A 12,577-nucleotide genomic window follows, 5' to 3' on the forward strand; every position below is an offset into this window, starting at 1 on the left:
TTTCCCTCTTCCCCAGACTGAAACTCTGCCCCCGTTAAACACTCACTCCCCAGCCCCCCTGCCAGCCCCTGGCCCCCACCGTCCTGCTTTCTGTCTCTGCGAATCTGGTTCCTCCAGGGACCTCACGTAAGCGGATCATACAATATTTGTCCTTTTGTAACTGGCTTATGTCACAGACCGTAACGTCCTCAAGGTTCATCCGTGTTGTAGCAGGTGTTGGAATGTCCTTCCATTTTAAGGCTGAATAATATTCCATTGTGTGGATGGACCACATTCTATTTATCCATCCATCCACCGGTGGTTACTGGGTGGCTTCGACATTTTGGCTATTGTGAATATGCTGCCATGAACATGGGTGTACAGGTATCTGTTTGAGACCCTACTTTCAGTTCTTTTGGGTCTATGCCCAGAATTGGGATTGCTGGAGGACATGGTCCTTATTTAACTATTTAAGGAACTGCAATACTGTTTTCCACAGCAGCTGCACCATCGTACTTTCCCACAAGCAATGCACAAGGGATCCAATTTCTGCATCCTTGCAAACACTTTTGTTTTTTTGATAATGACCATCTTAATGAGTATGAAAGGGTTCAAGAATTTTTTAATCAAAAGATTTGCCAGGCATCAAAATGAAGAGAACCCTTTGGTCTTCTGGCAGCCCCATCTGCCCTATTCCTAGAAGGTGGTGATGTCAACTTGAAAAGACCAGGAAATAGTTTGGCTGTGAGATTCTTCCAAAACCTTGATTTCTAGGTGGATTCAGAGAACATTATGGGTGAAGAGTGAAGCGTGAATGGTGCCCTGGGAGGGGACGAACCAGCTGAAAACACACCTGGGTGTCAAGACATCCAGCCGATTAGCAGAGCTGCCACCTGGGAAGGGGTCTGAGCGCCAGCGGGCCCCCCCCACCCCTCCCAGCCGGGGCCACCGAGCGCCCGGCCCTCCTAGCGGGTCAGGGCTCAGGCCTGCAGCTCAGCTGAGCGCAGGAGCTGGCACTTGGCGCTCTTCTCCAAGACCTGAAACTCATCGAACCTGGAGGAAGCGGCTCGGAAGGAAGGAGCCCCCCACAGAGAAGCCGGGGAAGGAGTCAAGGTTTCTTCCCCAAATGTTTTATTTAAATATTAAATTAAAAAACATACATCCACTAATCATTTGGCATACATTTCTCATGTGAACATAAGAAATAAAATAATTAATTCAGTTATGGTAAAAAACCCAAACTATGTACATCTTCATCAGATGGCGTGGTGCCTTGGGACAGGCTCCTGCGTCCGGTCCGCGGGACAGCGCCGCTGAGAAACCCGCAGCACACGCGTCGCCAACACCGGACACAACACGACACACGTCTGACGGTGACGGGAGGAAACCGCTGAGAGTAAAGTGCTTGTCGTGGTTCTGAGGCCTTTGATCAATGGCGTTAGAACAGATGCGTTAAGGAGGGAAGCGGCCTCGGGGGAGTCGACGGTGCCTCCAGAAGGTGGAGGCCGAGGCTGGCGCCCCGGGGCCTCCAGCGCTCTCCTGGCCCAAACCTTCCTAGTCACGGGAAGCTTTGGTGACTTCTTGGCAGCCAGGTGCAAGGACAGTCCTTTGTCCCGCCCCTGGACACAGCTACAGAGCAGCGGCGGCGGGGCCGGCGGGAGATGGCCACACGCACAGACCCGGGCCGCCTCCCCGGCCTCTGGGGAGCCGGCAATCTTTGGCTTCTACACGTGCCACCTTCCTGGTTCAGCATCACCTGGGCCTAACGCTGCAGGCTGCGAGAGCCGACACGAGCTGAAGGCACCTGCGTTGGTAAAGGGACGGCACTGACTGGCCACAGGGATGGGGAGGAGCGGTCCTCCTGCTCAGCCCAGCGGCCTCCGACGGACCGAGCCACCACCTGAGTTCACCTGCCAGGTGAGTGTGCGCCTGGTTTGCTCCCTGCCGGCCCCGCCTCCATACGGACCTGGTGCCAGAGCTTTGTTCCGTTACCAGAGAGGGAAGTTCAAACCAGGAACACAAAAACGTAGTAAAAAGTATAAAAAATAAGTAGTGTATGTTTGTCTCCTATGTATATACATGTACAGTATTCGCTTTAAAAAAAGAACAAAGCTTGAACAGCACTGACCTCTCACTTCATTTTCCTAAAACGAAGGCCCACCAAGCACAGGGCCTGGGCAAGGTGGGCCGTCCCCTGACCGCAAGCGGCCCATCCCTGTCCCAGCATCACAGAATCGCCATATTGCACGATCCCCCCTCCACCCCAAGTCAGTTGTTCTTTTTGGACCCTGATAATGAAATGCATAAAAACTTAATTAGCAGCGGAAATAAGAGGTGCAGGAGGAAGAGACTTCCCCAGCTCCCTCGAAGGTGCCCTGGGGCTCCAGGCCGAGTGACCGGGGCAGGGGGCGGGGAGCCTCCACCTCGCGGTCACCCCACCCCACCCAGGTTCCTCTTTGCAGCCCCTCCGAAGAATCCTGGAAAACCAACTCCCGAGCAGTTTATAAAACGTCTCCTCTAAAATAAGAAAAACTATCCTCTGGGTTCTGATTTTAGGGGAGAGAATTCCGTGAATTTATAGATTATCTTCTCTTGGGCTGGACGTTAGAGCTTTTCAAGAACTGATACGTAAAGCAGAAAGTTCACAGTTTTCAAGTGAAGCCTAAGTGTTTCAGGAAGTGGAGAATTGTGAACTAAAAAAAACCCACTAACACATGCACACGCACACACACGCAATGGGGACGCACGGCTCACACCACGGTTTCCTGGGGGCAATCGGCGACCCCCTCCCCCCCCCCCCGTGACCCCGACCACAGCGCTGCCAGCTCCACCCGCTGCCCTCCTCCCGCTTCCATCCACCCGCCCCAATGACAGGCCCCTGGATTATTATTTTTCTTCAAAAAGTTTCCAGTCCCTACTCGGAGTTACAGTTGCTCAGTGCAAGGGAAAAAAAAAAAAATCAAACAAAAAATAAACTAAAAAGCCAAAACACCAAACGTATTGCTTGTTTTCCTTCTGAACAGTTCTTGGCTTTGAGTCCGGAAACGTCTTCACATACTCTGAAATTATTGCTTCGAGAAGTCACAGCCCGGCCGGGCCCCTCACTGCACCAAGACGAACGTGCCCAGCGGGCCGGAGGTCAGGTCCTCCATCTCACAGTCTCCCTGGGGCAGCCCCGCGGGCTCCAGACTCGGGGACAGCGTGGCGAAGCGTGGCTGGGGGGCCGCGGCGGCAGGGCCGGGGGCCGTGGAGCTGCTGATGCGCAGGTGGGCGTCCAGGAGCTGGGCGGCCGACGCCACCGGGGAGCCCCCGGCCTGCAGCAGGGGGGGCGGCAGCAGCGGGCCGGGCCCCAGCCCCAGCTCCTTCTGCAGTCCCGACACGAGGAGGATGCCGTCGCAGGGGGCGAGGACCAGGGGGGCTGGGGGGTGCTGGGCGGCCGGCTGGCAGCCGGGTGGGGCCGCCGGGTGGTGCTGTAACTGGAGCAACCTGGCCAGGCCGAGGGACAGGGAGGGCAGGTCAGTGCCGGCCGGCGCGCGGCTGCCCCCGCCACCCGGCCAGGCTCCCACACGATCAGGTTTCCACCAGCCAGGGCTGGAGGGCCCGCCCCGTGGAAGTACGGGCTGGAGCTGCTCGGAACACGCCACTCTGTGCGTGACTCATCCCCTGAGCAATTCCTGGCATTTCATTCCCCGTCTTGCTTTCGTAGCAGCTCAGAGATGCCAACCAGACGTGACATTCTTACCCGCCGCCCCCTCCCTCCCCCACTGCGGGCCGATGCTTGCCACCCCCGCCCCCAGCTACTGGGAAGGAGCCGCACAGCTCTCCCCCAGCCTGGGCAGGGCGGCGCTTGTCTGGCTACGTGCAGAAGCGGGAGCACAGGGTTGTAAGGCCGCTCAGAAAATCCCAAGCCACATGAGCCCTGCCCAGGCCCCGGCGCCAGTGCCAAGCGGGCGTCTTACCTCTGCTGGTGCAACACCTCCTCCAGCAGGCTCCTGCCCTCCCGGCCGCCGGCCCCGCCGCCGTGCAGGCCCGGGCTCTGTGCGGGCAGCTGGAAGGTGCTCAGGCCGCCCCTCGAGGTCCGGCTGGAGGAGGAGGGCTGGCACACCTGGCGAGCCAGCCCCTTGATCTTGTTCAGCCCCAGAAAGCCTTTGGTCCTCGCGTTCTTCCGCAGCTGCTGCCGAAAGGCTTTCAGCCCTGGGGACAGGCCAAGTCAACAGGTATACGGACCCGTCCACCAGCCCTGGCCTGACGGCCCGTCGCTTGCTGGGGCTTCCAGACAGTGGGGAGGAGTATGGGGGGCGCCGAGGGGCGTGAACGTGGTGGGATGAGGGGACCCGCACGCCTTCCTACAGGGTCAAGGGGCCCTCTGGTCACCCCATCACTTCATGACAGCCCCTCTCCTGGGGCTGGGACATCAGTCTCTTTTGGGGTTTGGTTTGGGACAGCAGTTCCAGCCCTGAAGAAGCACACGTCTGGGCAGACAGTGGATCCTTCGTGGAAAGAGGGCGCGAGCAGTGTGGGGGCCTCGGGAGGGGGCTGGGGCCCCACAAGCCCTGGGAGGTGCCAAGAGAGCCCGGCCGCCAAGTACGGGCTGCCTTTGTGGCGGGTGCCTCCCTGGCCATCCTCCTCCAAGTCAGGAGCTGAGGCCCGCCATCCAAGCATCTCTTGGGCTTTTAGGACCAGCTACTAGAGGCCGTGTGAGCTCGTCCTAGAAGCCAGGGCGTCTAGAATCCGGGCAGCAGCTTCGGCCTGCCCAGGGAGCACAGCTGCTCCACCAGGACCAGCTAGAAGAGGGGGTTGCCACCTGCCATTAAGGACAAAGTGATGCCCCCCGGGGTGCGCACGGGTCTCCTGGGCAAGGCAGAAGTGGGAGCGAAAGGGGAAGTCACCTTGAGTGAGAGAAGTGTCTGACGCCCTCCGGCCCTCCTGGAAGCTGACGGGGAGCGGGGCGGCTCCTCCCAGGGCCCCCTGCGCCTGCAGCACTGGGGTGGCGGACCGGGTCCCCAGGAGCGGCGAGGCCAGTCTGAGCGGAGAGCAGGCACTCAGCAGCCCCTGAGCAACCAGGTGTCCACTGAGCCCAGCCAGGCCGTCACCCGCAGAGGTCAGGCAGCTGTCGGAGCTGGTGCCTTCGGAAGGACTGGCCGCGGAGGGCGACACGACGATACCTGCAGAGCAGTAGGTGCTGCTGAGGCCAGACGCACCCGGGGACGCCCGACACGCTTCACAGCCAGTCCAAGTGCTCTGGCTCCAGAGCTTCGCGCCTGCTGCGGCGTCTCCCCGGCCCTCAGATGGCCCGTGGCCCCCTGACGGGGCAGACAGCTGTGCCCTCCCCACCCCTAGCCTCAACTCTGGGGGCAGGAAGTCTGTGACAGCCAGATGCCCCCATAGTCCAGGGAGCCTCGACGGCCAGCACCACGGGGCTGGGCGCGCGGCTACAGCCAACAGGTGGCGCTTGGACCCGGGACTCAGAGGGGCCTGGGCCGAGGACCTGCCCTGCTGGCCCCCGAGGGCAGCTAAACCCCACGCTGTCCCTGCCACTCAAGTGCCACCCGCGAGGTCTAAGTATGGTTCACGTGGTCTCGGGCGATTCAGGAATGGCAGACCTGAAGACGCTGCCCGTCACAGCCCACCCGCCGGGCGTGGCCCTGAGCCACGGGGACGCTTACATGGAGGGACGCGCGGGGAGAAGCAGGTGGAGACCTCGGCCAGCGTGTGCCTCCGGCCGGTGCTGCCAGGTGGGGGCTCCCGTGTCTCCTGCTCCTCGTCCAGGCCCGGGCCCCGCCTGGCCTCCTCGCGGATGGCCGTGTCCAGCAGGCTGCTGGGGGAGACGGAGCGCCGCCGGCACATCCCGCGGCAACCGGCGTCCACGGGGAAGAGCCAGGGCTGCGGGGACACACACAGGCCGGTGACCCCAGCGCTCTGTGAGGCCCGGCCCCGGGCGTCACCACCACTGGGAAGCAGACCGGCCCACCCCGGACGCCGCCTGCCAGGCGCTCGCACACCTGCAGCGAGCTGTGGAGGTCACAGTCAATCTCAGCCTGCAGGACGGACTGCCCCAAGGCCTGGGGCTGCGCGCAGAGCAGGGCGGAGCGGAAAGCGTCGCCGGGCGGGCCTTCCTGAGGCACCTGGGGGCCAGCAGATGAGGACAGAGGCCGTGAGGGACAGAGGCAGGGCACGACTGCGAGCAACACAGCGTCGCGGAACAGACCGGCTGGCTTCCCTCTGAGTTAACAGGCGTCAGCCGCCAGCTGCGGGCTCAGGACACGTGTGTAGCCCCCTCCAGGGCCTCACCGTGTGGGGTGACCAGGGGGATCGGCCAAGTGGTGGTGCCAGGGGCCGTGAAGGAACAGGGGGTGGTCAGGCGGGGCCTGACCCCCAGCAGAGCGGCTGGCACCCCCCGCTTCACCACACGGGACCCCCCGCCAAGTGCCTAACGGGAGGGGGTAGATGACCTGGGGGCTCAGCCTGCGTGCCCTCCCAGGCATGTCCGAGTAGGGGATTCCTAACTTGGGGACACAGTCCAAGGCAGAGACACGGGGCTGGGTAGCGAAGGCGCCGCCCCTCACCTCAAATGCGCTGAGGTCCGAGCTCCGGGGCCTCTGCTGCCAGGCGTGGCCGGGGCGGGCCGGCGGCTGGGCGAGCCGGAGCTCCTTCAGCCGCTCCAGGAGCAGGTAATAAATGGCCGCGAAGTGGTTGTAGCTGCTGTTCTGCAGCGACTGGGGGCAGAGAAGCGGGGTCAGAGCGCAGCCGGCGGGGGGAGCTCCCTGAAGAGCCGGCTCCCGCGCTATTCTCAGGTGGCCGAGAATGCCCTTGCCCGTGGGCGAGCCGCCCGTCCATCAGCCGCACGCCCGGGAAAGCGCACCCTCCCCACGGCAGGCCAGGCCGGCAGCGCACCTCCACGGTCCTCTGTCGGTCCACGCCCAGCGTCTGCATGATGCCCAGCGCCTGCTCGTCATAGCTGCCCAGGCTGGAGGCATAGCCGAGCAAGGAGAAGACCGGGCAGGTCGGCTGCCGCAGGGCGGGGTCGGCCTGCATCCACCTGTGCTGCCAGATCTGGCTGATGGTGATGCGCTTGGTGGGGTCCACCGCCAGCATGCGGCGGATCAGCGTCTCGCAGTCTGGGGGGCAAGGGAGGCGCACTGAGCCCGCAAGGGCCTCCCGCACGCGCGTGCCCACCGCCCAGCCGGGTCCCTGCAGGGGACGTGGCTCCCCCACACGTGGTGAGCAGACAAGTGACCATCCCAAAGAACACTGAGGCCGGGAGCGGTGGCCTGGGGGTCACAGACCTGCCGCCAAGGAGGGCCACGGGTCGAGGGATCAGGTCCCTGGGGAACGTGGTCCTAATGTCCACCAGACCGAGCACCACCTAGACTCCCCCACCCTGCTGTGACCAAGCATGTGAGGAAGCAGCTGTCCAACACCTTCCAGAGTGGAAGAGAAAAGCACAGTGTGGGAGGGGTGAGACTCAGGGGATGGGGCCAGCACCCCGAGTGCTGTCGCTGGGCCCCAGCCGGCTTCGGAGCAGCCTGCATAGGCATCAGCCGGCCCTATAAGTAGGGCACAGAAAAAGCAGCCAGTGGGTTGGGATTCTCTCGCAGGCATCTAGTAAACACCCCACAGTGACATGGGACTCCCAGGCCCGATGGCAGACTCAGAAGACGGTCAAGCAGGCATTTCAGGAAATAAATTCCTCCTCCTCCCCCCAAAGTCTCATCCTGGTTACCCAACAGCTCGGGCAGCAGGCTGGTGACCGCACCCGCCCAGAAGAGGCCGGGCACTCACCTACCTCGAGACATGAAGAAGGGGATGCGGAACCGGCCCTCCAGCACCCGCTGCCGCAAGGCCGGCAGGCTAGGCCCGTCGAAGGGAAGAGACCCGCAGACGAGGACGTACAGCACGACACCCAGGCTCTGAGGAGGACCAGACTTGAGTCAGCGCCTGTGCCCCGGCACCGGTGCCCCCTGAGCACCCGCACCCCCCAGGCACTGCACCAGTGGCTCCTACCCAGATGTCCAGCTGGGGGCCTTCGTACTCCTTCCCCTCGAAGACCTCCGGGGCTGCGTACGGGGGGCTCCCACACCACGTGGACAGAGGCTCCCCTGGCTTATAGAAATTCCCAAACCCGAAATCTGAGAGACAAGGAAACAGGCGATGAAGTTGCGGTGCAAACGGCAGGGCCGCGGTTTCAAAGGCTCGTGCAATACGGCACGGGGCCCCTCGCCGGCATGCACCTCCCTCCTGCTGGGCGTGCTCCTGGGCCCCTCACCTGCCAGCTTGATGTCCATGTTGCCGTCCAGCAACAGGTTCTCGGTCTTGAGGTCCCGGTGGACGATGTTATGGCTGTGGCAGTACTCCACAGCTGACAGAATCTGCCAGAACTTCTTGCGGGCTTCACTCTCGCTCAGGTGCCCGGTGGAGGTCAAGTAATCTGAGGAGGGACAAAAGGAAGCTATAGCCCCAAATCCAAAGGTCCGGCCGTCGCCTAGGGCACAACGAAAGGATGCTGGGGGGACCCAAACACTGGAGGGGCCATCAGGACATTTCTTTCCAACAGATACTAAGAATCAGCATGGCTTACCAAACATCTCTCCATTTTTTGCGAATTCGGTGACAATGTAAAGCATATCCTTTGTTTCCATAACCTAAAAAAATAAAGAACTAACGTTTAACCACATAAAGGGAACATACCAACAGTATAAATAATCTACTTGAACCCCAGTAAATTTTTAACTTCTCCAGAACGAGCATGTTTGTTATTTTAAAAAAGGAAAGAAAAGAAAATCTTCCGCAATAAAGAGACAAAGGGGATCCCTATTCAGAAAAAGTTTTTTGAAAACCAGAGGTGAGTTCCTCACTAACCTATCCATCCTGATACACCTCTGCTTCCCAAAAATATCTACTTGTATTGGAACTCTCCTCTATGGTATTTTTAACTCACTTTGCCTCACCCAAAGTGAAGTCTCTGCAGGCCCCAGCAGTAAAAGAGATGGCAAGAGTTCTGTGAGGCCTTTCTTCTAGAAGCCTAGCAGGCAACAGATTATCCAAGCCACAGCCGGCACGAGCTGAATAATAGATAACAGATTCCCCGCCCCACTCGCGTTACTGACCTGCTACAGTAGGGCTGTGAGAGGCCAGCTTTGCCAAGTAAGCTACTAAAGACTCCTCTCCATACAGCAAACTCCTCGGCGTGTGTGTCAATAGCAACAGCCAATGTCAAACACACCTTAAAGGTTCGTTTACTGATCGAGAATTTTATTTCACATAGAAAAACAATTTTAAGATTTTAAAACATAACTAATTAAGAAACGAGGTCAAATTCAAATCTTTGGTACTGAAAGAACTAAAACAAACTCGTGTCTGTGTATTTTAAAATATTTCAGAGAGAGACAGAGAGAATACATCTTTACAGAAAAAGATCTCTTCAGGGTTCAAAATATAGTTATTCCTTTAAAAAGGCACTTTAAAGACAACTGCCTTGAGCCACAAATCTAACAAGAAAAGCGAACACAATGCAGTTTCGCTACACTTGTAACTGCCCTTGCCCTGCACGTGTGTGGTAGAGTGACATGTTGTAAGTTTATCCCTTTCCTCAATTTAAAAAAGAGACGGAGGAAGAATTAAGAGTTAACGTGTTTGAAGTTTTAAAAAAAACCTCGAGGAAGGAGCTGAAGCGTCTCACGGAGGTTCTGGGGACTGGGCCAGCTGGATGAAAATGAGACGCTAGTGTCAAAACCAGAGCCATAACAATCGCTGCTACCTACTGAACCCCGTCTCCAAACAGTTAAAGCAGCTCATGGAATGAAGAGAAAATTCACCCCCAGAAAAGACCTCTACCGTCTGGCTAACTGGGCTCCTCCCGCACGGGGTCAGCGGAGGACAGGAAGATGAGGAGAGCTCTGGCTCATCCCCGCTGTCAAAGTCAAAGACAGACAGGCTTCAGCCCACTCCTGTGGAAACAGGCTGGCACATTGCTCAGGCACTGACATCAGTGACCATGGAGGAAACATCTTATCTCGGCCTGACTCAAAAATGACAACAGAAACAAAACACGAACTGGAGTGCACGTGACTCCATCTCCGCACTTAACGATGCTGAGTAAACTGTCATTAGGGGAACACGAGCCCCGTGACTCCACCTCATCCTTCACCGTAACCCAGTGCAGCAGCCTCCCCGGGGGGTCATCTCAACCTCAGTCCTCTCCCCTGCCACACTGTACAGCTTCGCCTTGCCAAGGGCACACACACGTCCCCACGCCGTCCCATATTCATCTCGGATCCACGGGGTTTCGTGAGAATCGTCAAAAGGAACTTACACCCAACACAACTGGGAGTAATATCAAACATCTGCAAAGAACTTATCCTTCTGCAAGTAGACCCGAGTTCATTTTGCAGAAGCACCTGGCTAAGTAAGAGATTCCTTTGCTGTCCTAATTAAATCAGCACTTAGTTTCCAAAGATACAATTTATTAGTTTCAAGGGAAGAACAAAAAGTCACAAAGCAAACCAACAGAAGGACAGGGTGAGGCATGTTCTTAAAGCGGATTAGATGGCAAGTTCCTTTTGCTCTCACCGGAGCAAAGGCATCTCATCTCTCCGTTTTTGATGGAAGGGTTGAAACGGGACAGACAAATGCTCACTGCAGCCTTTGCGCAGATAAGTTTACGTAAACTGGTAAGAGCAGCTGGTTTTAAAGATTAATAATTATCTGCAAAGGCAGAAGAGTCTAGTTTCACTCAAAATCGTCCCTTCACACTAAATGGTTGACTTACGGCAATGCAGAGATCTAGCTGTTTGTTTTCATAGTAAATTTAACAACCGACCTCCACGCATTCAAAACTGGAATGAGTAACACTACCAAACAAAACTTTAACGAAGCAAATCTGAATTATGATCCAAGAGCAAGAAAATTATTGCACAGCTTACAAAAGTCAATCTGTTCACCTTATACAATCAACCCCCTGACTCCTACAAACACCCAAAAAGAGGGACAACCTTCAAAGACTTAATTGTTGAAAATTAAAAAAATGATACACTTTGCCAGAAGTAACAGTGGAAGGCAAACTTGAGTCCTTACCTGATAAAGCTTTATGATATGAGGATGATTCAGAAGCTTCATGATCTGAACTTCACGATATATTTTTTCCAAATTGCTTGAATCTAATCGTGTCTTGTCAATTATTTTTATTGCAACCTACAGATTTTTAATAGATAAAGGATATTTTGTTTGAAAAAGAAAAACCCTCTCATTTAAGCTAATTTACACATTTCATTTTCTGTAGGTTAATTTCTAAAACACTTTATGTCCCCAAAGGTCATAAAAAAGTTAGGGAGGAAAATAACGAAAGTAACCATTAATATTATTTAAAAAGTCAAAAATCAATAAATGTCCTAAGTCTCTACAGGCTCACTTTACAGGACTCCAGCTGCACTCCTAGGTTATTTAGTCATTATCCTCCTGGCTGTCCCCCAATATTTGTACAAATTATGCATAATCATAACATGAAGCATTTTTTTCCTTTTCCAAACTAAAAACTGTCAGCGTTTAGACCTTAGGACGAAGGACCCCACAAGCAGGGATTCCACCAGCTTCCTCTGCTCCGGGGAGCGGGGGGTGTCCACCCGCAGGGGGTGCACCCCCAGAGGGTCCACCCTGGGGTCCCGCCGCCCCACGCACCTGCGTTTTGGTAACTCGATGCCGGGCCAGCTTCACCACCGCGAAATTGCCCTTGCCCAGGGTCCGCTCAATGTCGTAAAAGCCCACCCGGAGGGGTTTCTGCTGTCCCTGGCCCGAGCCCGCGGGGGCCGCGCTCAACTCCGACATGATCACCATGGCTCCGGGCCGCACCTGCGGGCGGGGGGCGCGCTCAGCTCGGCGCCGGCCGGCCCGAGCCCAGAGCCCCCGGCCCGCCGGGCGCGCGGAGCCGCTGCCACCCTCCCCCGCCGGCGACCGGCTCCACAGCGACCCCGGATTCCGGGAGCCCCGCGGGGCGTGCGCCCCGCTCCCACGCCCGCCGCCCGCGCTCGGCTCGGCTCGGGCTCCCGGTCCCAAGCCCTGCGGGGCGCGTGGATCGCCGGTCGCGCTCGGCTCCGTCCCGAAACCCGGACCCCTGCTCCCACGCCCCACCACGCCGCCCGCCTCACCACAAAGCGGAGCCCGGCGGCGGCGCCCCGGCCCGCGACCCCCGCGCGCGCACCTGCGGGGCCGCGGAGCCCGCAGCCCCGAGCCCAACGGCGGGCGCCTGCCCGCGCCTCACCTCCGCCGCCCTCGGAGCGCCGAGGTCGGGACGCCGCTCGCTCCGCGGTCCCCGCCGCCCGCTCGGCCTCTCGCGCTGCCCGGCCGCCCGCTGCCCGGGCCGCGCCGCATGTCAGCTCTGAGCCGAGCGCCGGGCTCTCTGGCCGCACGCGCCGCCAGCCCCGCCCACCGGCCCCGCCCCGGGGCACCCGGCCCCGCCCTCACCACGCCCCCACGCCGCCGGCCCCGCCCACGCCGCCGCCGCCGGATTGATACATCCCCATTGACGTCCTTTTGACGCCGGAGCGACGCGCGGCCGAGCGCCAGGCGGAGGGAGAGCGCGAGATCGGGCCGTTGCCAAGAGACT

At 58.5% G+C, this 12,577-nt stretch overlaps 1 protein-coding gene across 3 annotated transcripts; it reads right to left on the reverse strand.

The window, feature by feature from the left end:
* Positions 1 to 1,093: 1,093 nt before the first annotated feature.
* Positions 1,094 to 12,346, reverse strand: SIK1 (salt inducible kinase 1). Of its 3 annotated transcripts, XM_059921672.1 has the most exons (14): positions 12,233 to 12,346; positions 11,653 to 11,823; positions 11,053 to 11,169; positions 8,558 to 8,621; positions 8,246 to 8,407; positions 7,984 to 8,108; positions 7,766 to 7,889; positions 6,874 to 7,097; positions 6,546 to 6,695; positions 5,982 to 6,104; positions 5,646 to 5,862; positions 4,869 to 5,144; positions 3,939 to 4,173; positions 1,094 to 3,465 (listed from the first exon to the last, which is right to left on the reverse strand). In XM_059921672.1, exons 2-14 carry the CDS (start codon positions 11,806 to 11,808, stop codon positions 3,081 to 3,083), a joined length of 2,358 nt encoding a protein of 785 aa, XP_059777655.1. In that variant the 5' UTR covers positions 11,809 to 11,823; positions 12,233 to 12,346; the 3' UTR covers positions 1,094 to 3,080. The 3 variants fall into 3 exon arrangements, with proteins under 3 accessions (XP_059777655.1, XP_059777657.1, XP_059777656.1); XM_059921674.1 differs by lacking the exon at positions 11,653 to 11,823; XM_059921673.1 differs by lacking the exon at positions 5,982 to 6,104.
* Between the last annotated feature and the right edge of the window lie 231 nt (positions 12,347 to 12,577).

Source organism: Balaenoptera ricei, chromosome 4 (assembly GCF_028023285.1).
Source record: "Balaenoptera ricei isolate mBalRic1 chromosome 4, mBalRic1.hap2, whole genome shotgun sequence".
In the NCBI taxonomy this organism is placed as follows: Eukaryota; Metazoa; Chordata; class Mammalia; order Artiodactyla; family Balaenopteridae; genus Balaenoptera; species Balaenoptera ricei.